The 23,367-nt window shown below is 39.0% G+C and overlaps 1 protein-coding gene across 2 annotated transcripts in view; it reads right to left on the reverse strand.

Moving 5' to 3' along the window:
• CRACD (capping protein inhibiting regulator of actin dynamics) overlaps positions 1-23,367 on the reverse strand; it is a 177,412-nt gene that overhangs the window by 83,479 nt on the left and 70,566 nt on the right. For both annotated transcript variants that reach the window (XM_067468757.1, XM_060778544.2), the window contains exons 2-3: positions 16,059-16,162; positions 10,762-10,845 (exon numbers count right to left, since the gene is read on the reverse strand). In XM_067468757.1, the coding sequence (XP_067324858.1) occupies positions 10,762-10,828 (67 nt within the window). In that variant the 5' untranslated portion in view covers positions 10,829-10,845; positions 16,059-16,162. The remainder of the gene's footprint in view (positions 1-10,761; positions 10,846-16,058; positions 16,163-23,367) is intronic.

The following is a 23,367-nucleotide window of genomic DNA, read 5'->3' on the forward strand; positions in this document are numbered from 1 at the left end:
ATTATAAAACGAAATTATCTCAGCAAACACAGTAAACACTGTTTTCCTGCAAGCCTCCATCTCATTGGCAGGCCTATGGCTATCCTCCCTAAACTCAGGTATTAAAATGAAATGTTATATTGATAGATTTTTGTAGTGTCTTTTATTGTGAAATTTCATATTGTTTGGTTTGCTGGTTTGAATATTCTTTCATTTGTTTTGGTATTTCCCATTGGCTTCTTCTGTGTTCCTTTTAGAGGGATAAGCTTCTAAATATTGAAATAATATGAAAAATGAACAATTATGCTGCTCTCCCATATTAATCATTTCCAGTTCACCAGATCCAGTCTTATTATGTCATATTGTAAAGTAAAGGCTTCAGGCAGCATATTCTGGGAGGAGTGCCATTTTCTTCCAATCTGAACATCTATTATCACATCATTTTTAAAAAAGAAACATGGCATGTTGATATTTTTTGGCTAGAGACACCCATATACCTAAGGTAAGCAATTAATCTACAAGAGAAAACTAGAGAAATTGTGTGGTCAATATATATGGAATAGAATTGTACATGACAATGTTGTATACATCCCCATACCAGATGAACTTCCAATATGTTTGATATGGCTGTTCAGATTACTTTAGAAACATCAACATGGCAAAAAGAGGAATCACCTAAAGAAATGTTGCCAAAGTAAACTACAATACTTTACACATCATTTAATGCTGATTAACCTATGCAATCCAAGGCAAAGTACACTATACCAAAGAAGTATTGTTATAATACCTTTAGAAGCCCAGCCAATGGACAACACATTCAGCTATAACCACCTTCAAATATTCCAACCTATGAATGGGAACCCTGATTCAAGACTGAGTCAAATTTGATTTCACAGAAAGTCTTGGACAGCACTTGAGGCTATAGAGTGGCTACAGGGAATGTGATAGCAGGGCTCCCCAAATCATAAGCCCCGGACACCATGTTTCCCACTATTCTCCTCCAGACAGTACAGTCAGCCTTCCACACTTGTTAAGGTTAGGAGTACAGGACTCCTGTGAAAGTAGAAAATCTAAAAATAAAAATTCTTTTTTAAACTAAAGGAACATCTCTCTAGGCCCTCCAACATGAATCTATAAACAACTGCCAGTGGAAGGTGACCACAGAACTGCACTGGAGAACACAAAAACACCTAAAGAAGTGTCCTTTATAAGTATCTTTCGGTCTTCCTGTGTAACTCTATGGTCAATATCTAGCTTAAGGACTTAAGAGATTTCTAGAGAGAACACATTATTGAAATCCACATATAGCCACATCTGCAAAAGAGAAATCAGTAGATGTGGACAGCCAACTGTATCTTCTGTCACATTGACTGCTAGTTGGGAGAGGGAAGTAAAATAGTGAATAAAGAACATTGAGCGAAACAATTTTTAATGAACACAGCACATGTCAATAGATTGTGAAAGAGTTATTTTGCACATAATACAGTCAACACTACACCTAAGTACATCACCCAAGCGTGACATTATAGGAGATGGGCTTTCTTTGGGTATTCACTGATTATTAGTGTATATATATATTGCCTCATTTTGATGATTCTCCCAAATTCCTTCTGATCTAGTAGCCCTGATCAAGTCTAGGTCAATTGTTGCAGGGGTGGGGAAGTAAGCCAGAAGTGAAATGGTCAATATAGAACATTGAGCAAAACAGTTTTTAATGAACACGGCACATGTCAATAGATTGTGAATGGGTTATTTTGCACATAATACAGTCAACACTACACCTAATTACATCATGCAAGTGTGACATTATAGGAGATGGGCTTTTTTTGGGTATTCACTGATTACTAGTATCTGTGTATGTGTGTGTGTATAGCCTCATTTTGATGATTCTTCCAAATTCCTTCTGATCTAGTAGCCCTGATCAAGTCCAGATCAGTTGTTGCATGGATGGAGAAGTAAGCCAGAAAGTGTGTGTGAGAGGAAATGATAGATTTTGAATAGGCTTTACAGAGCTATCCAAGGTGCTGAATCTATTTGGGGAAACAGAATTCAACCTTAGATAGCTCTTGTTGAGTCTCAATTAAATACTGGAGTGGATTTATCATCCCATGGACACAAGATCCATCAACCACCATTGCTGGAGTCTCCAGACACCCTTCATTCAGTGGTTTCTTCTGTAATATGTTCCACTTTACTTCAACTGCTATAGTATGATGAGATCACTGTTGCAATGTTGTCTCTGCTGTGGCATCTGAAATGACTTATCAAATCCCTCAAAAGGAAGAGCTGTGTGAAGGAGGTCTTGGAGGGATGCCATGCAATGTGCCTATACACCCTATTTCAGGCGGGAGTGTCCCAGTCAGCTTTAATGGGTTTTGAGAGAGTAAAAAAAATAGGATGAGATTAGTCTACCCCATCCTAATTCTTTAACAATCTTGTGAGGTATGGCTGTGACTTGCTGAAGGTGGCCATGTAAGCTTTTCAGAGAAGCTGAGATTCACGTATGAATGGGATTCTCAAGGATATCAACTTTTGGCTTCCAAAAGGAATGTTATGAAGCCACTCTGAAGTAATAAATGTGAGCAAACTTCTGAGATCTCCAGATCATTTCATGAAGTAGGATGCGAGGTAAGTTAAGAAAGCTTGGTCAGGATAAATTTTGATAAAGGTAATTTTTAGAAGCATCAAGCTGAGTCCTAGCACAGATACATTTTCAATGCTTCCTATTCTTTCAACAAAGAATAAAGAAGTACATCAGCGAGATATTCCAAACATTACTGACCCAATAGCTCACCTCAAAGAAAAAAATAGTCCTTTCAAAACTGAAATTGAGTTGAAAAATTTAAAATTTTCACCACTGCTGTGAAAGTATGTAATTAGCCCCATTGTATATTCAAATTAAATTGAGAGAAGGGTCAAACATGTTTCTGGTTTTTCTTTGGTGGCCAGAAGAAGTTCTGGCTGATACAACTGGTTGAACAAAGGAAAAAAGCAGGAGGCCAAACATTACAGCCCATTTTGCCTTACAGCTTTTACAGCCAGTAAGTAAAGCTTAAGAGAAGCATTCCAATCTTTCTGAATGGAAGAAAAAATGTAGAAAAGCTGGGAAATCACAAACCATGACCGGCATTATTATCCAACAAACAACAGATGGTGGAACTGAGGACAACAGAAGGGTGAGATTTGGTCCCAGAACCCAAAGTCCAAAGTGCTAACCAAGGATGGGTGTCTTTACATTATTTCTTCTCATAGGGAAGAATGAGAAATTGAAACAATTTTCTTACCATTAGATGAATGTCTTGGAACACTGTGACATTTTCACAAACGTCTTGCAGGGAGGAAAAGTTCTGCCTGACTCACCTCTTTCCTCTTTCCCTCTCAATCGTGCAGAAGCTGGCAGGAGGGGAGCAGGGGCCAAGTAAAGAGGCTTGCCCGTTGCTATAGCATAGTTGGAGATGGATGGCCCTCCTTTCCTGGCTTTTCCTTTACCCTTCCTACCCACACAAACACATGTCTGCCTGGAGGGAGGGGGTGAGCAACTGAGGCACTTCCACACAACTGAATAAAATCCCACATTACCTGCTTTGAACTGGCTATATGGCAGCGTGGACTCTTGATATTCCAGTTCAACACAGATATTCTGGGTTATATGGCTGTGTGGAAGGGCCCTGAGCAAGTAGGCTGGATATCTACTCTCCCATTTTCACATGATCATGGAATGTCATTCAGATGGGAGCCGTTCGTGGGCTATAGTGGCAGGGATCCTTATCTGTCTCGCTCACCCACCTCTGTCCTCCAGCCATGGAAAGAAACAGGAAAGGGGTCAATTTGGATTAGAAGGATGGGAAATGTCGAATCAACTGGAAGTTGAAGAGAACCCCATGCTTAATTGGGTGCTGATTCTATAGTGTTGGAGCTCAGCCTGTGGTTGTTGTCCATGATCAGGGTGCTTTGGATGTGGGGAGTGATGTCAATGAGTTTCAAGATGGCAATGGTTTGGTCAGTGAGACTGATGCAGAGAATGACCTGGAGACCCCTGTTCAAAGTGTACTTTCCCATGAGAATGTCCCTGAAGGGTGTGGGGATGATGGTGTACTCCCTGAATTTCTACCAGAGAGTTCCCAGGATTTGGGGGTTAAAAACAACTTGGCACCTGCAGAAGTTAATGAGCAAATAGATAGAAGGCAGGAGATTAGTCAAAACAGACTGGCCGAAAAGTGCCTTTGTCGTTCTGCCAGGCTCTGACAGAAAAAAAATCTCAATTAAAGCGATACCAATTTCTGAGTGTGTGGAATAGCTTAACGAGGGGATAAAAGTCCCAAATATGGGAAATGTAGTCAGATGAAGCATCGTTTAGAATCAAGTTAAGTTCTCGTCCTTGTTTCATGGAAACCTTGCTTGGAAGATTCATGCTTAAGTATTTCTTGTTTTATGTTTTGATTCCTGTATTTTATGATTGCATACTCATGCCTTGGATTAATGTTTCCTGGTTTTCTGGATTATATTAGAGAAATGTGGAGTTTGTTTGAATGGACTTTGCTGAACTATACCCTGGACTATTTTGTTCCTGCTTACCTTACCTAATTGGATCTACCTATTTCTTTAAAGTGCTTTCTTTTTTCCTGCTTTTAAATTATCTTCAATAAAAGGATTGTTTTTACCTATTCAACGTATGTTTAGAACCAGAGGGCTTTTCCGGTCCTGGAGTGCAACATATAGTAAGACCTGCATGGTCAGTATCTACCCATATGGGCAAGCAATAGGCAAAGAAAATAGGTTCTCTGGCAGTTACTGTATAGTATCCTGGGTTGGGGGAACCAGAGGTCTCTTCCATACAGCTGAATAAAATCCCGTATTATCTGCTTTGAACTGGAATATATGACAGTGTGGACTCTGATAACCCAGTTCAAAGCAGATTTTGTGGGATTTTTTGCCTTGATATTCTGGGTTATATGGCTGTCTGGATGGGCCCAGAGATAGTCTGAAGTTTAAAAATACTTTTCAGAGCTTGCTAGCAGAGAAAGCAGCCTCCACTGTTAATGCTGAACCTTGCATCTTAACTCTTGACATAATTCTTATTAATGGTATTTTACAGAAATGAGATCTGGTATCTTAACTTCCTTGTTTAATTAATGAAGGCATCTCTTTAATCTTCCTCCATTATTACTTTTCTCATACCTGCCAGATGGCCACAAATACATTCCACTGTCACTTTATTTCACAGTATATAACCAGAGAAATAAAAACTGCTGATCAGTAGTGTATAGCCTTGTTGGAAGAAAAATAACACCTGGAAATGAAGAAGCAGTTAATCTGAGGACACACACTTCAACACTCTGAAATTATTCTCATCACGCAAATAACTTCACGTCAGAACACTGCAGCAATTATCACAGCAAAGCAAACACAAACCCACACAAGTTGCAAATGTAAAGAGACAGAACTTTTACAACGGCATCTAAACCTGCTGAATCTGTTGGCTATCCTTCGCCTTCCACTGCCTCTAGCACCGATCCATCTACTGGGCCAATGGAACATCTGCAGAAAGCTAGGGTTGCAAGAATGCACTGCCCACCTGTCAGCTACTGAGTGGCCCTGCTTATTCTTGTTATTTTTATTATTTTTATTTCACTGTCCAAGAACCTTTTAGTGGTTAAGAAAAGTATAAGATGGTAATGGTGGTAAATAAGGGGAAAAGCCAGGTTTGATCGTATGCTCTTTTACCAGGTATGGCCTCAGCCTTGGAAAATACTGTGTAAACAAACACTTAACATCATGTTTCTGCAAGTAAGTGCTTGTACGATCTCTTCTCCTGTGTAAAAAAGTAGGGAGGATAGGAATAATGGTCTATATGATTATCATGGTAAAACTCCTCTGGATAAATATTGCAAAGAAAACCCTATGGTAGGGCCACCATAAATTGTTGTTGACTAGAAGGCAACAGCAATAACCACCTGCGATAAGTGAAAATCCTTCAGGACACTCTGCCCACTTGGCAGCGGCCTCGTCCTCTTCGCCGAGTCTGCTGCTCACCGCCTCAAGGGCCCCTTAGGTGCCATTGATGGCACTGCCAGGCTGGGCTGAGGCCTGGTCTGAGGCCTCAGCCCAGCCTGGTAGTGCCGTCAATGGAGCTCAAGGGGCCTCCGAGGCAGCGAGCAACATACTTGGCGAAGAGGATGAGCCAACTGTTGAGTGGGCAGAATGTCCCCATTCAGTAGTGGCCTCGTCCTCTTCGCCGAGTCTGCTGTTTGCCACTTCGGAGGCCCCTTGGGCAAGTTGATGGCACTGTCAGGTTGGGCTGAGGCCTCAGACGAGTCTGGCAGTGCCGTCAACGGAGCTCAAGGGGCCTCCGAGGCGGTGAGCAGCAGATTCGGCAAAGAGGAGGAGGCCGCTGCCAAGTGGGCAGAGACCCCCCCCCCCACTTATTGTGGACCTGCGAAACAGTAACTCCTCAATAAGCAAACCACAATATAGTGAAGGAACACTGTATTAGTTAAAATACTGGGCCTTAGGACTTCTAGATTTACATTGTTTGCTTCTAGATTCACATTGTTTGCTCAACCTAACCTATCTCAAAAACATAAACGGAGGAAGGGGAATCAGGTATACTGCTTTTTTCTCTGTTGAAATAAGGTGGGATATAAATAAATATTGCTTGAAAAATGCAGGCGCAACTATGCTGACTATTTTTTTAAATCACAAGTGAACATTTATAACTCTATCAGAATGGTATAAAACATTACTCTAGCTCACTGGCATGAATAGTTGGCGGATTATAAAAAAATCCAGCAGGAACAAAAGTAATGTTTTTGAAGCCATAAACCTGCAGGTCTTCTGGGTTTGGATGTTACAATGACAGTGTGTTCAGGAAGGCAGAAAGCTCAGTCCCCATCACTCGACACAAAAGAGAAATGGGGAGAGACCAGAGGCAGAAGGCATAGAAAGCCATAAAATTCCAGTTCTCTATTGTGCCATCTTCCTTTGAGATCTGTTCTGACTCTGCCCAGCGAAGCGAAAACCTTACTTTGGCAGAGTTTTCAGTCATCTTCCCAGGAATACCTTCTGATGCCAAGTCAGGAGAAAGATTTAGATGTCACAGGCAGGCAATCATGCCAACAGAAGCCAATTTAGATCACTTTACCTTCCAGAAAATCAGCTTCCTGTATAATGGTCACCACAGTTATTCCTGCATTTTTGAAGACACCTAGCTCAACCATAAGCCTTCTGGTTAGCCTAACAAAAGCATCACCAAAGTGGATTATGGATTTTTAAAAAATAATATAATAAAACAGTGGGAAATACTCTTCTCTCTTTGTCATAATGCTAACTTTTTAACTCATCTCAGGATCTCATTGGCAATAGATTAGGGGAAGTGTGAAATGTAATTTTTCACACAGCTAATTTATGGACATCTGCCCAAAATACCATGAGCATGCACTTTTTAAAAAGGGAATTATACAGAATCTTACAGAAGAGATCAATGTGACTATTAATTTATATATTCACTAGCTGTCCCCTGTCTGTATATATGTTTTGTGTGTGTGTGTATTTGTGTATATGTGTATATGTGTGTTTGTGTATTTATGTGGGTTTGCGCATGCGCTTTTTAAGTCCCTTCTGCTGTGTTTTTCAGTGTTTTTATGAGTGATGGTCACTCATTGGCCTGATAGGTGTATTGTGTCCAAATCTAGTGTCAATTTGCCCAGTGGTTTTTGAGTTATGTTAATCCCACAAACAAACATTACATTTTTATTTATATAGATACTAGCTGTACCCGCCAGGCATTGCTGTGGCCAACCTTCCCTCCTTCTTTCTTTCTTTCTTTCTTTTCTACCTTCCTTCCCATTTTTTCTTTCCTTCTCTACTTCCTTCCTTCTTTCTTTCGTTCTCTACCTCTTTTCTTCCTTCCCCTCCCTTTTTCTTTCTCTCCTTTCTTCCTTCTCTACCTATTCTTGGACTGCAGCTCCCAGCAGTCCTCCTGATTGATTGGTCTATCTACCTACCTATCTCTATTTAATTTATCTATCTGGAGGATTGTTGGGAGTTGCAGTCCAGGAAAAGGAAATAGGAACTATGCAGGGATTGGGATGCTCTCAAAGAAATCCAAGGAGAAGCAAGTTTGCAGCTTGGAAGCAGTGCATTTGGAATATCCTCCTCCCCTAAAGGGCCTGCTCTAGGGGATGCTGGGAGCTGTCACTTTTGCGCATGCGCTGTATTGTCATTTAGCTTTTTTGGGTTTTTAAGTCCTTTCCGCTATTTTTGGGAGGGGTTTATGAGTGATGATAACTCGTTGGTCTGTTAGGGGTGTAGTGTCCAAATTTCGTGTCAATTCGTCCAGTGGTTTTTGAGTTATGTTAATCCCACAAACGAACATTACATTTTTATTTATATAGATAGAACTTCCATGTTCAAAAGCAGTGATTCTCTGAATACAGTTAGGATTAGATTTGTGTGTGTGTGGATAAGACTTTCTGAATTCCTTCAGGTCTTCCAAACCCTGAGGAGCTACCTCAGATGTAGTTACTGCTTTCATAGCTACTTATGGGCTTTCTGGAAATATCTTGTCAACTCTGCGAAGCAAAATTATGGACTAAAGCAGATGTTGTCAGGCTGCAACTTTTGTCATCAGTAGCCAATGGGGAGTGATCATGTGAGCTACAGTCACAGAACATCTGGAAAGTCATCCCTGGACTAATATTTTTTATCTGTTCCAGGAAAGCAACTTTATGTTCTTACCAGTTTAAAAGGGATAGAAGTGAAATCAAAACTATTTCTGTCCTGCTCCCATCAATATAAGGTCTATGCTTTGCCCTTGGGCTACGCCACTAGCTATTGAACTGGCACAAATCTTATAAGAGGCTGCAGCTTTTCTTCCAACCCTTTGCATGAATCAAGTGTAAGCAGGGCATCAATAATTCACTCCTAGCGCCTTACTTACACATCAGTAACAGCGAAGTGTCTCTTTTGCTAAGTGTGCTTCCTGTATCCCTCTTCCTTTGGTAGTGAGGTTGATTTCTTTAGAGAAGCTGTGTTCTCCTTCAAGGCAAGCATCTCCTTTCTCACCCAAATCTTTATTTCCCACTGTTTTCAATACAAGTTGAACATTGTGCTAAACTCAGAAATACTTAAAATTCTAGCCATTTCATGTGTGAACACCCATTGCCTGTATCATCCAAGTTTATTGTAGCTCTTTGCTAAGCCACAAAAAGAATCCGTATTAAAATGGTACTCTTTTTCTAGAGTACCTTCCTTTCTCTTGTTATATGAAAATGTGAGTTGTGTTATGTGGAGTGCTTAATTTATTATGTAGCAACCTCAGAGCTTTTGTAACTGGTCTATGTGAGTCATTTTATAACTTATCCTCTGGAATCAGCTTGGCAATATTGTTTACATTAAATACTCTTGATGAAAGTATTTATGAGGTATGATATCCTAAGGATGAAGTGTTGGATGTCTGTAGCTGCTCAACAGATCTGGAACATCCATGTATTATTTAAAATTCCATGGGATATAAGCAGTACTTATTTGGGATTTTGGAAGAAAAAATAGTTAATTGCCTTTATGTTTCAACTGTACAAACCTTCTGAATGGCCAATAGCACCTGGTCACCTGCCACCGGATTTGCAACTTATAATGTTAAGTTAATATATTGTATATACATATAATATTGATAATAATATTATAATGTAATACAATATAATACTACTAATAATACAATATAACAATTGTATATTATATATTACATGTAATATTACTAATAATATTGCAGAATAGTGGTATAGTACAATATAGCAATATTGTGCTATGATAATAATTATAATATATTGTATGTACATAAAATATTGATCACAATATTGTAAGACAATATAATAATATAATAATTATATATTTTATATTACATGTAATATTACTAATAATCTTGCAGTATAGTGGTATAGTACAATATAGTAATATTGTGCTATGGTAATAATTGTAATTTTATATTACATATAATATTACTAATAATATTGCAGTATAGTGGTATAGTATAATATAGTAATATATAATATTAATGTTGTGCTATGCTAATAATATTATTATATTATGTACATATAACTTGTAAGCTGCTCTGAGTCCCCTTCGAGGTGAGAGGGGCGGGATATAAATACTGTAAATAAATAAATATGACATCAAAGTAGATAATTCAATGAGACGTCAGGACATAGATAAACCAATCGCGGTATACCTTGACACTTATGGATTCTTTGCCCCTGGGGACATAGGAAGGTCAAATCATTATCAGTACTGTCTACAGAACACTTAACCTTCTTGAGTCTTGAAGTATATGTTGGGACTTCAACTCCCAGGTGACATGGTCAATGGCAAGTGACTGGAGGAGTTGTGATCAAAATCATGTGGAGAGCCAAAGGTTCCCCAACTCCGGTGTACAATGATTGGCAGTAAGTAGGCTTTCAGACCGAAGAGTTTGCCAGAAGCGCCAAGGACTGATCCTAAGGCTATCTATATGCAAAGGAATGGTCTGTGAGCCTCTGATAATACAAGAGCAATGCAGCCAGTGGTTGCAGAAACTACATTTGCAAATGTAGCCCACGTAATATACCTCCTGGTTTTTTTATAAGGCACAACAGCATCTCTTCCTTTTCTCAAATGCTGCTATTCTTCACAGCATTGGTTGTATAATCAAGCACAGAGAAGACTAACACAAAAGCAGCTCAGAAAAAGCGTAACAGATTCTGTCTCTTTCATTTGCATCCCAAGGCACACATTTTGTGTTTTCAGTACCTGCAGCTTCGCTACCCAGTCCCTCAGGTAGAACACTGTGTTCTGTATCTCTTTCATCTGTAGCCATGCTTTTGATAAGTGTAACTGAAACAAAATGTACAGCACAACAGGTTTACACAGATAAATCATGGACGTCCAGCTTGCCGTGGTTAGACTGCACTCTTGTATCAGCGTTGTTTGCTTAACAAATGATGTCAGCTGGATCTTAGCATTGTTTAGAGAAATACAATGTGCAAGGCACAAAAGCTCCGGCCTATTTCTATTACATTTTTACTCAGCTCTGGAAGTGTGATTAGCTGTCATAAACAATGCAAAAAGTCACTGCTTTTTTGGTTTATACCACCATAAAGCAAAACAAATGAGCACGGGAATGATGAGGTTGAATTGCATAATTGTGTTTCATTATATTAACTAGCAAATGCCAGCTGCTCACCTCTCCAGAAGCCAAAGAAAGAAGAGGGGAACAAATACAATTGCTCTATCAAGGCTAACATGCACTGAACATTTTACATTAAAGGGGGGAAATGCATGGATTGGAGAAAACAAGGAAAGAAGAAATAACAATAACTCTTAACCAACTAAAGCTTAGTAATACAAGAGGGTTCAAAATAAGAAAAGATGGTGTGTGTGTGTGTAGCAGAACAAGTTAGGGAAAAAGTACCGCTGTTAGACCCAGCTTCTGCCAACCTAGCAGTTTGAAAACATACAAATATGAGTACATCAATAGGTACCACTTCTGCGGCAAGGTAACGGCACTCCATGCAGTCATGCTAGCCATATCACCTTGGAGGTGTCTATGGACAATGCCGGCTCTTCGGCTTAGAAATGGAGATGAGCACCACCTCCTAGAGTTGGGCACGACTAGACTTAATGTCAGGGGACACCTTTACCTTTATTTACAGAGGTGAGAGGTTGATCAGATAGAAGCAGAAATGGACCATAGTAAGAGCGAGGGATAATTATGGAAGGGTAAAGGAGTAAGCCAGAGGCATAACAGGTTTAATACCAGCGGAAAGGGTACAGAAAATGAAATTACTACCAAAAAAAAAAAAAAAAAAAAGGAAGGAAGTGTAAGAGACTGAGACAAAGAGGAGTACAGACAGCCCTCTGTACCTACAGAGCCGCCCCAAGTCCCCGTTGGGGACATGGTGACAGGGTATAAATAAAGATTATTATTATTATTATTATTATTATTATTATTATTATTATTATTTGGTACCCATCAATTCAACAATCCATAACTTGAAAAATATTGGAAAAAAATATCAAAAAGCATGCCTTGATTTTGCCATTTAATATAAGTGACACCATTTTACTAAACCACTGCGTATAATGGAAATTAAGCATTAATGGATTTTGGTACCCATGGCTGGTCCTGAAACCCAACTCAAATGGATACCAAGGGCCCAAGGTTCGAAGAAATGAGTAAGGCCAGAGAATGAGGGAATCAGTAGTCAGAACAAAAAGGGTGTTTAAGGTGCAAATAGTGGATAAAGGAAAAGATCTGAAGATTGTGTTTTTTCTTTCAGTATAGCTGAACCTAGTGGATACAACCTGGTTGCAGCAGAGTAAAGACACTGCTGGGTTGACCAGGCTGATGCTCACAAAAGGAAACTAGTATTTATATCAGACAGGACAATCCAGAGGTGTCAAATTAGCTGCTAACTGGCTTTAGCACAGCAGGTTAACCACCAGCAGCAGAAAATCTTGCCAACCAAAAGGTTGACAGTTTGAAGCCCAGGTCAGGGTGAGCTCCTTTAGCCCAGCTTCTGCCTACCTAGCAGTTTCAAAAACAGTAATGTGAGTAGATAAATAGGTACCACTTAAGCGGGGAGGTATTTAGAGTACCCATAAAGAAATGCCAGAAAAATGTCGGTGATTCAATCAAGGAGGAAGATTATGAACAAAGCTCTTCGGCAAGGAAAATGGAGCAACAGCACCCCCTCGTGGTCAGAACTACTGAGCACAGCCTCCAATATGCTGAAGATGGGAAAGCTTTATATATATATATAGAGAGAGAGAGAGAGAGAGAGAGAGAGAGAGAGAGATGTCTGTCTTGTCAGTGTATAACGACATTGAATGTTTGCCATATATATGTTATGTGATCCACTTTGACTCCCCTTCAGGGTGAGAAGGGCAGAATATAAATACTGTAAATAAGTAAATAAATATATCAGATGCTGCATATACCTTTTAAATACAAATTAAGTTCTGTAGTATGAATTTCCACAAGAAACAGGTTCTAATATCAGACTCCAAAGTTTCTTCCAACTCCAGATTCCTCCCCAGCATTCAACAAGTGCGATCATGTACACCAAATTACGATTTTTATGAAAGAAACGTGCAGTTCTGCAGTGTGGCCCAGAAATGACCCACAGAAATGAATCTGCAGCATCTTGAATGTCTTTTCTCTATTATGCTACGATGACAGCAGCTGGTGACAGACATGAGGCCCTGCTCTCCAGCCACAGTACACAGAAATATTACATCGTTGACAGCTAATGTGCAAAAAGACAATATAAGATCAATAGTCGCTCATATATGTGAGTGTGATAGGAGAAATATGCAGTCAGATAACTTCTTTCTGTATTTTTTTTTCTGTTTCTCCTAACCATCTGGGTGTGTGTGTGTGTCAGGAGCGATGTGAGAAACTGCAAGCATGAGAAGCTAGAGCTGACAGACGGGAGCTCAACCCGCTCCCCAGATTCAAACCACTGACCTTTTGGTCAGCAGTTCTGCCAGCACAAGGGTTTAACCCATTGCACCACCAGGGGCTCTGGGTGAATGTACCATCTGGATGAATGTACACAGAAAGAAAGGATAAGAAGGCATTAAGACAGTGAAAGGAAAGAGGCTGATAGGCAATGAAACAAAGAAAACATTCATTTTATATAGCAGAAGAAAATGTAGGCTATTTAGATTCCAAACCACACCAATAAAAAATGAATAAAGCTACAAGTATGCTCAGAAGTAGACAAAAGCAGACAGAAGCTACCAGCAATTGAGAAAACAGAACAGTGCCCTTGAAAAACAACACAGTAGACAACAGACATATCTGTCTAAAGAGATAGAACCGCAGTAGTTAGGCCATCAGAAAACAAACCCTCAGGCTGAAAAGGCATATCAAATAATGAATGGCATCAATCAATTTCAGCAGTATAATAATATACAGAGGCTAGATAGGCAGCGGCAAAGTATCCACTTGTTTGGAATTAATGTGCTCAGTGCTCTGGTTCATATCTCTGCAAACAAACAAAATTATTGCAAAGGAATTCACAACTTGAAAGAAATATGGCAGCAAAGCATTTGTATTACTGTGATGACCCAGAGTAGGCAGCATGTATTTCCACTAAGCTCCAAAGATTTAAAACTGGAGGTGATATATAGAATCTTTAGAATATAATCTGTAGAATATAATATAATACAAATGTATATATAAGTTAGTAAAAGTTTCCCCTGACATTAAGTCCAGTTCTGTCTGACTCTGGGGTTGGTGCTCATCTCCATTTCTAAGCCAAAGAGCTGGCATTGTTCATAGATACCTCCAAGGTCGTGTGGCCGGCATGACTGCATGGAGCACCGTTACCTTCCCACCAAAGTACTATCTATTGATCTACTCAGATTTGTATGTTTTCGAACTGCTAGGTTGGCAAAAGCTGAGGCTAACAGCAGGAGCTTATGCCATTCCCCGGATTCGAACCTGCGACCTTTTGGTAAGCAAGATCAGCAGGTCAGCGGTTTAATCCACTGTGCCACCGGGGGCTCCTAAATGTATATATAATATACATATAATTCTAATATGTAGAATATAATACTAATAATAATACAATATAATATTAATTATATATTATATATTATACATATAATTCTGATATGTAGAATATGTAGAATATAATAGTACTAATAATAATACAATATAATAATATTAATTATATACTATATATTACACATAATATTACTAATTCTTTGTGCTATGCTAATTATATAATATATTGAATGTACTTGTAAACCACTCTGAGTCCCCTTTGGGGTGAGAAAGGGCGGGGTATAAATATAGTAAATAAATAAACAAATAAATATATCTCCATCTATATAAATGTTTTCTATCTATAAAATGTGGAAATCCAATGCAGCTTGATTCTTGATTCCAAATGCCTCAAATGAATTTATTTCTACCTACGGAAAATATTCTAGCATACAGTACATGGCTTCCATTCAGTAATGATTCCTATTGGTATTTGAGGGAACTGTGTTTTTTTTAAGTACATTCTTGCAGGGAGGCTTTTCTGAGTGAGGGTGAATTGATGTCATGTAAGGAATAATATAATACACCAGAAATGGTATTCTGCCAGATTTTTTGTTTGCTTGCTTAAAGCATTCTTGATTCGCCTCCCAATCCCAAAGCAACAAACAAATAAAAACCAATTAAAACAATACAAAGATAAAAACATTTAAAAAGCCGATTAAAATATTTTTTAAACACTCCTAAAAGCCATATAAAAATACTTCAAGAATCCAGTTTGAAACAACTAAAACAATCAAACACTGAATGCCTTGCAGAACAGTACTGTTTTGGCTGTCCACCAGAAGCTTAAACCAGATGGAACCAGCCTCCATATCCGTGGATGAATACCTGCAATTTCATTTATCAGCATCCAAAAAATGTTCATTTTCTACGACAGTGTACTTCTGTTGCATATTACTATAGAATCACAAGGGCCCCTTCTACACTGCCATATATATATAGTCCAGATTATCAAGGCAGATAATCCAGATGATCTGCTTTGAACTAGATTATATGAGTCTACACTGTCATATAATCCAGCTCAAAACACATAATCTGGATTTTTATGGCAGTGTAGAAGGGGGTCAAAAGAAGACCTAGGCTGGATCTACACTGCCATATAAAATCCAGATTACCTGCTTTGAACTGGGTTATATGGCAGTGTAGGCTCATATAATCCAGTTCAAAGCAGACAATCTGGATTACATGACAGTGTAGATCCAGCCCTAGAAAGGTGTTTTTTCTAGTCATTTTCTAGATCTACCAATGTGATTCTATGGTATACTTCTGCCAGAAATAATTCATTTCAGGAGGGTTCCACTTTTCCACAGTCCAGGAACAAATCCCCCACAAACATAGGGGTCATATTGCACTCACAGTTGTTATACATAAAGTGCACTTTCCTGGATTCCTCATGCAACACCAGTATCTAAACTTAAACTGTCCCAACTAATAAATCATTTTTCTATTCACCTGCACAACCTAATAGTTTTATTTAAAATCTATTTCTTACCTTCTCCAAGTTATTTTTTTCTAAATGCCTCCTCTCCGTTCTTCCAAAATGTCAAAAATGTCCATGCATTCCTCAGGTGTTGCAATTAATGGTTGTATTTCTTGCTGTATGGAATGAAAAAAACAGCAACAGAATTATTATTTAGTATACAAAAAAAGCATGATGTAAAATGTCCAGCAAAATCCTATGCAATGTTGACTCAGAATTAAGTCCCTATAAGTTCAGAGGTGCTCTCTCTCTAATAAGAGGGTTTGACATTGAAGACTTATTAGTTTGAGTATTTTTTAAAACTACTTTATATTGAAATTTTTGATGGTTTGTTCTTTCTTGACACCATGGTTTTCAGTCACAGTGGCACAACAGGTTAAACCATTGAGTTGCTGAACTTGCTGACTGGATGGTTGGCAGTTCGAATCCATAGGACAGGGTGAGCTCCCACTGTTAGCCCCTGCTCCTGCCAACCTAGAAGTTAGAAAACATGCAAATGTGAGTAGATCAATAGGTACTGCCTCAGCGGGAAAGTAAACAGCGCTCCATTCAGTCTTGCCTGCCACAGGACCTAGGAGGTGCCTACAGACAACATAGGCTCTTCATCTTTGAAATGGAGATGAGCACCACCCCGCAGAGCCAGAGATGCCTTTACCATTATCTGTGTATTTGTGTTTCCATTGTTTCAAGGCATTGAATGTTTGCCTTGTGTCTGTATATGTATGTAAGAGGGTTGAATGATATGTAATGCCTCCACCTTTGTTACTTGGGTTTGGATAGGAATATTTTAATAAATCAAACCCAAAATAATCCTTAGAATGTACTCTACCACTATTTGCTTTTCCACATAATCACCAGAAAACTGGATACATTTCTGTCAACGATGAACAAGTTTTCTGAAGCCGTCACGGAAGAAGTCAACACTTTGTTTCTGCAATCAACATCTCACAGTTCTCTCATCCTGGGTACCCACCATGCACAGATCTTCAGATAGCCAAGCAAAGCAATAATGTGACCCGCACATTCTTGTGAAATGCCAATTATGCTTGAAATTTCTCTCTGAGTGATACGACGATCGTTCTGAATCAATCTGTCAATCTTTTGCTTGTGAAACTTGGTGGTTGTTGTCAAAGGACTTCCAACTTTTTGTTTGTCATGCAAGTCAGATTTTCCACCTCAACATCTTTAAACTTACTTGCCCAACAATGCACAGTACTCACATCAACAAAATCACCATAAACAGCTTGCATTCTCTGATGAATCTCCTTTGGAGTGACACCTTCTACTGTCAAGAATTCAATGATGCACGTTGCTTAAGTCGCATTGACCAACCATCTGTGCAGAAATCCATACTTCACACTTTAACAACACAACCATTCAATGCTAAGACGTCCCGCCAAAAGGGAAACTGTAGAGGAGAGTATACTGAACAAGCCAGTACCTGCTGCATACCAGTGCTGCCATCTGTTGAGGAGTTACGAAGATGGAGGCATTACTTTTCATCCAGCCTTTGTATATGCTGGAATCTGCCCTGAGTCCCCTTGGGGAGATAGGGTGGAATACAAATCAAGTGTTGTTATTGTTATTGTGATGATTATTATGATTATTGTTATTATTGTTACAGTAAGACCCTCATGTACCCAGGGACGAGTATCTCTGGTTTCATTTATCCACGTCCAAAAAAAATATCCTTTCTAGGTAGTTTCTAGGTTTTCTAACATGGCTCTATGATATTATTGGGCGGTAAGTCTTTCATTTCAACAGGGTTTGCTATCATCAACAATTTGGTGTATCCACCCAGAGTCTGGGAATGTATGTATTCTCTCAGATACAAAGATATTACTGTATATTTTATGCTGATTACGTCTTTGCTAACCTTAAAATACAATGCGTATTCCTATTTAATTCAACAAATTACAGTTTTTGTGTTATGTTTTAAGGTGAGACTTAAAAAAGAAGTATATGATTCACCAATCAAACAATTGATTCAATGGGACTAATCAAACAGGATTCTACTATGGTACATAACTATGTGTCAGTGCCTTCTGCATAACAGTAGTCAGACTAGGATTGTAGAAACAGCCATTGTGATTTTTCCATTGCATAATGGGTGGGACAATAAGAAGGTGCAATGACAGATAACCAGTCAGTTGTACAATGCCGATTTTCAACAGTATTGTGTTGTACTGCATAACTACATGAACATATATTTACTTTATACAAGCACAATGTAGGCTCTCAGCCAAAGTCAAGGAGTTAAAATCTCTTCATCTTAGTTTGCTTATATTTCTCTAAATTCCACCTTGCAATTCCCACTCCATTCTTGGTTCATATCAGACTGTGAGGCTTTGGTTTCTTTCCCCCTCTCATATAGGATTTTTTTTGCATTTATTTAAAGTTGATGGCACTTTTCTACTCATTTTAGTATATACAAAATTATAAATTTTTATCTGCTGATGAAAGTATTTTTGTGTGCATTTTTCAACTGAACCCAGTTTGACTATTAAATGGCTATTTAAATATGTTCACTTTATTTTCTATTTATTTTATTTCTTTTTGAAAAGTGCTGTATGCTTCATAAACAGAGTCAGGGAGTGCTTAGTAACACAATGCGGACTTCATCACAAGGAGTGGGAAAAATGAGGGAAAGCGGCGGAAAGGGAGGAGTTTCATGGGGTTCTTGTCTTTAAAGAAGATGAAAAATTTACTCATTCCCATCACACAAGATTGCCTCCTCCAGCTTCTAACTCAACCATCCGCTTAATTCCCATCACATGGGGAGGCAATGACATTTCCCATTTCAAGGATACCAGCACACTTTTTAAAACAGGCATCCTTTAAGGCAGTGGTGCCTTCAAGACCCTTCCACTGAAGCAGATTTAAGGCATCTTCCTTAAGGTAGCACTTTCCATGGGGTCATTTGCACTCAAGACCCTTCCAGTGAAACAGGAGCACTTTTCTTAAGGCAGCGTGTTCTCTGGAGTTGTTTGCACAGAGATTTCCTCTCATTGTCCCTCCAGGATTTGGATTATTTATCTTTTTAAGAGAACATCTCCATAGTAGGAGGAAGTGGTTTTAAATTACCTCTCATCTTTCCCATAGCCTTTGCTATGTCAATTGATCTTTCCCCAAGCCTATCCATTGCTGATCTGGGGAAACTGGCATTTCGGCTCCTCCCACACATACAGTGTGTTAATTGTTTTAACTACTGTTTTTAATATTTTAATAATTTTAATGTACTGTGGATTGTTTTATGACGACGACACTGTATCTCTCCAGTACCTCGCCAAACTTCAAATCCCACAATTCCATAGGATGCAGCCATGACAATTAAAGTAGTATCAAAATGACCCAATTATGTAGTGAATAAGAGGCTTCATTTGGAATCCTATCTCTACAAGCAAAGAATACTGAGTAAAAACAAACCATTTCTTTAAATTTCATGTGTAGAAGAAATAATGAGTGTACACTAAAAGGGTGAATGCTAAGTATCAAGAAGCATTTTGAAATTCAAGCAAGTAGGCAATTACATAAAATACAAAGGAAAATTGAGCTTCAGAATTTGAGATTCTGTAAAAACAGTTTTAGGAAATGGGTACACTTCAACAGATTCTGGTTACTTCTAAATGGATAAGCAAATTGCATTACCCATTAGCCCAAACATAACGTGATTCTAAGAATTTTGGAAAAGAAGAAGCCAATTTTGATTAGTTTTGCAAAGTTAGAAAATAGATTTAAATAAAGGTCACAAGACAGTCGAATTACATGTGAAGCAACAGGCACATCTATCGTCTGACATCAATCTACTCTGCTCATATCCAGAAGAGAAGGTAGAGAATATTCAGATGGCAAGAAGTGGATGTTTTTTCTTCTATACCTTACCTCCTCTTGGTCCTGGCTAAAGAAAGAAGCCAAAAATAAAGCTTTAAGCTCCACCCACCCACCCACCCACCCAACCAGTTCTCTTCCAGTATTAGAGGCAGTTTAGGATGGAGTCCAGGAAAGTAAGACTGGATCTACACTGCCCTATATCCCAGGATCTGATCCCAAATTATCTGTTTCTCCCACATTATCTAGCACCATAGATTCAGGGACCTTCCGCACAGCCATATAACCTAGAATATCAAGGCAGAAAATCCCACAATATCTAAGTTGAACTGAATTATCTGAGTATATACAGCCATATATTCTGGTTCAAAGCAGAAAATGTGGGATTTTATTAAGCCGTGTGGAAAGGGCCTCATATAATCCAGTTCAAAGAAGATGATCTGGGATTGGATCCTGGAATATAAGCAGTGTAGATCCAGCCTAAGATAGCAAGAAAGGTATAGTTCACATTAAAAACTATGCTTGCATATGCTTCATGTTTCGTTCATGGCAAACCTTTTATATCTTTGGGGACCATCTTCCAATTTAGGAAGTCCCATTGATATAACCCAATTGCGGTACTCTGCCTTGAGTTACCTTCGGGTTTGAGAAAGGCGGGGTATAAATATCGCAAGTAAATAAATAGATACTCATAAAACAACAATATAGAGAGTAAGGCTCTCTACTTCCACACAGCTGTATGAAATCCACATTAAACTGGGTTATAGAGCAGTGTGAAGGTTTTTTTTCTTATCATGTCAGGAGCGACCTGAGAAACTGCAAGTCGCTTCTGGTGTGAGAGAATTGGCCATCTGCAAGGACATTGCCCAGGGGACGCTCGGATGTTTTGATGTGTTACCATCCTTGTGGGAGGCTTATCTCATGTCCCCGCATGAGGAGCTAGAGCTGATAGAGGGAGCTCGTCCATGCTCTCCCGAACCTGAGACCTGTTGGTCTTCAGTCCAGCCGGCACAGGGGTTAGCAGTGTGGACTAATCCAGCTCAAGGCAGATATTGTGTATTATCTGACCTGATATTCTGGGTTATATGACTGTGTGGAAGGGTCCTAAGTCACTCCAGCTGTTTATTGTTCATTCTGCAGCAATGGACCAAACTGGGGGATCTTATCCTCCAAATCCACTCTGGCAAAATATTTCAGTTTAAACAGCGGATTTCTATTCTGAGAACATCTACCTATTAACTTTATAAGTTAAGATTGGATGAATGTAATACAAATAGATATATCAATATGTGCGCGTGCATATAAAAAATACACTAACAAAAGATATTTAAATCTAATTTTTAAAAGAAGGTGTGAAAAGTTCTATGAAAATGAAGACATTTCTAAGTTCTGGGCAGTAGCTGAGCTTCAGGCTGATCTGTACTAGTCTCTGAGAAAAGGATTTCATCCTTCTTAGAGTTTTCTTTTGAAGTTCCTTCACTAGCAAAGCTGTTCTCTATCAGGTTGTTCCTTAGCTCTTAATGGCCTCTCTCTGTTTTCCTTAAGTAGAAGGGAACCCAAAAGGCATCTGTACGAGCCCATTTTTTCATTGAGAAATCAAGAATGCAATATACAGCACTATCACCATGGTGCACACCATGCTAAGAAGCCAAAATGTCCATGAGCCAAAGAACATATGATTCTATGACAGCTTAGGTTGAGCCAAAACAAAACATAGCTCTATTTCATGCATGTCTACTCAGACATACGCCCCAGCGCGACAGCTTTCCTGTCTGAAAAGCACAACTCGGTTCTATGCAGAGTATTTAAAGTTTAAAAACCTTTAAATGTCCCACTGCTGGAAAGAGCAACACAACTTGCCATGAACGAAACAAGTGGTGGTCCAGATGGTGAATCCCCAATGCTCCCATCCAGCCTGTGAACTAGAGGTGCCACCACCCCTGCTTGGGCAATGAGGTAGACATGTGAATTAAGGGAGAGGTGTGATTTTGAAAGATATGGGCTACGATCACATCTAGGTTGTTCCAAAAACACAACAGCTGTGAACCAGTTTTGAGGAAGGCAAACATCCTACAAATACACAAATGCTTAAATGTAAGTGACATAGTTTTCAGACAAAAACTCATGCATAATTGAAACACCCGCTGAATTTTGCATGTGAGAACCAGAATGTCTCAGTACTGGAACAAAATTACCTCAAAGCATTTTAGTAGCCTAGTTTTTGTGACCATTAAACCACAGGTTATGAGACAGTACCACCCTAGTATGGGATAATGTAGATATCAAGATATTATCTGCCTTTGGCTAATCTGGCAAACCAGAACGCAATACTGGAAATGCTGGGATGAATGTAGTCCCAAATTGATGCCATAAGAACTATACACTAAAATCTTATACCATTCTTTAGGTATGGCATAAATATCCAGTACCTGTGCTACATGGTATGTTCTCCTGCCTCAGGATGTTCTTCCATAACATAGCAAGTGTACTGTGAAGTGTTGGCTCTGCCTTCTCCTCTCCTCTGCCTTAGTTCCTCCTGTTTATAGGCCTTCCCAATAGTGTAGAGACCTTCCTTTGTATTAGTTTTTGGGTGGAGCTTAAAACCCCCCCAGAGGCCAATCTTAGTTGGTCTATTCCATTTTCCTGTATAGAGCTCTCTTGCTGGACTCCTCCCTTTTCTACAGTCACTAGAGGCTTGGGGCATTGTCTAGTAATCCTAGGCCTAGCAATCCAAAACAGGCATTCGTGGAACCTGCTGCATTTAGCAGTATTATTATTCCAACAGTCCAAGGGACAACAGAAGCTCTTGGCCAGCCTAACCTTCACAGGAGAGAAGATTATGACAGTTTGTAAGCAACAATTTATAATTCATCGCTTTACACCAGAGGCAAAATACTTTCAAAGATTCCAGAAAGATGACTGCAATCAGCAAAATCTCCTTTTGTAATGTATTGTTTTAAGTTACCTTATGATAGTTCCAGGTGGAGTGAACCTTTATTCATCTTTTTTTCAGAAAACTCATTTGGTTGTCTTTTCACCTTGCCTAAAGTGACTCTGTCTGCTAAGGGTCTTAATCTTAACAGAAGGTATACAGATAGCTCCTGAATAAAGCCAGACAATATAGTTTTCCCAAAGGCTTGGGCGTGCCATCACATGTATATAAGTTGAGAATTTCTTATCTAGAAATGCAAAATGCTTCAAAACCCAAAAATGTCCATGTGGGTGACCGAGAAAATGACACCTTTGCTTTCTGCTGGTCCAATGTACTCAGTTTGCTTCATGTACAAAAATTAGTATGTAATTTGCATATAAAATTCTCTTCAGGCTATGTGTATATGGTCTATATGAAACACAAATGAATTTGGTATTTAGACTTGGCTCCCATCTCCAAAATATTTCACTATGTATGTATATGCCGATAGTCCAAAATTAAAAAATAAAATTCCAAAACACTTTTGATCCCAAGCATTTTGGATAAGGGATATTCAACCTG

Source organism: Anolis sagrei, chromosome 5 (genome assembly GCF_037176765.1).
Source record: "Anolis sagrei isolate rAnoSag1 chromosome 5, rAnoSag1.mat, whole genome shotgun sequence".
In the NCBI taxonomy this organism is placed as follows: domain Eukaryota; kingdom Metazoa; phylum Chordata; class Lepidosauria; order Squamata; family Dactyloidae; genus Anolis; species Anolis sagrei.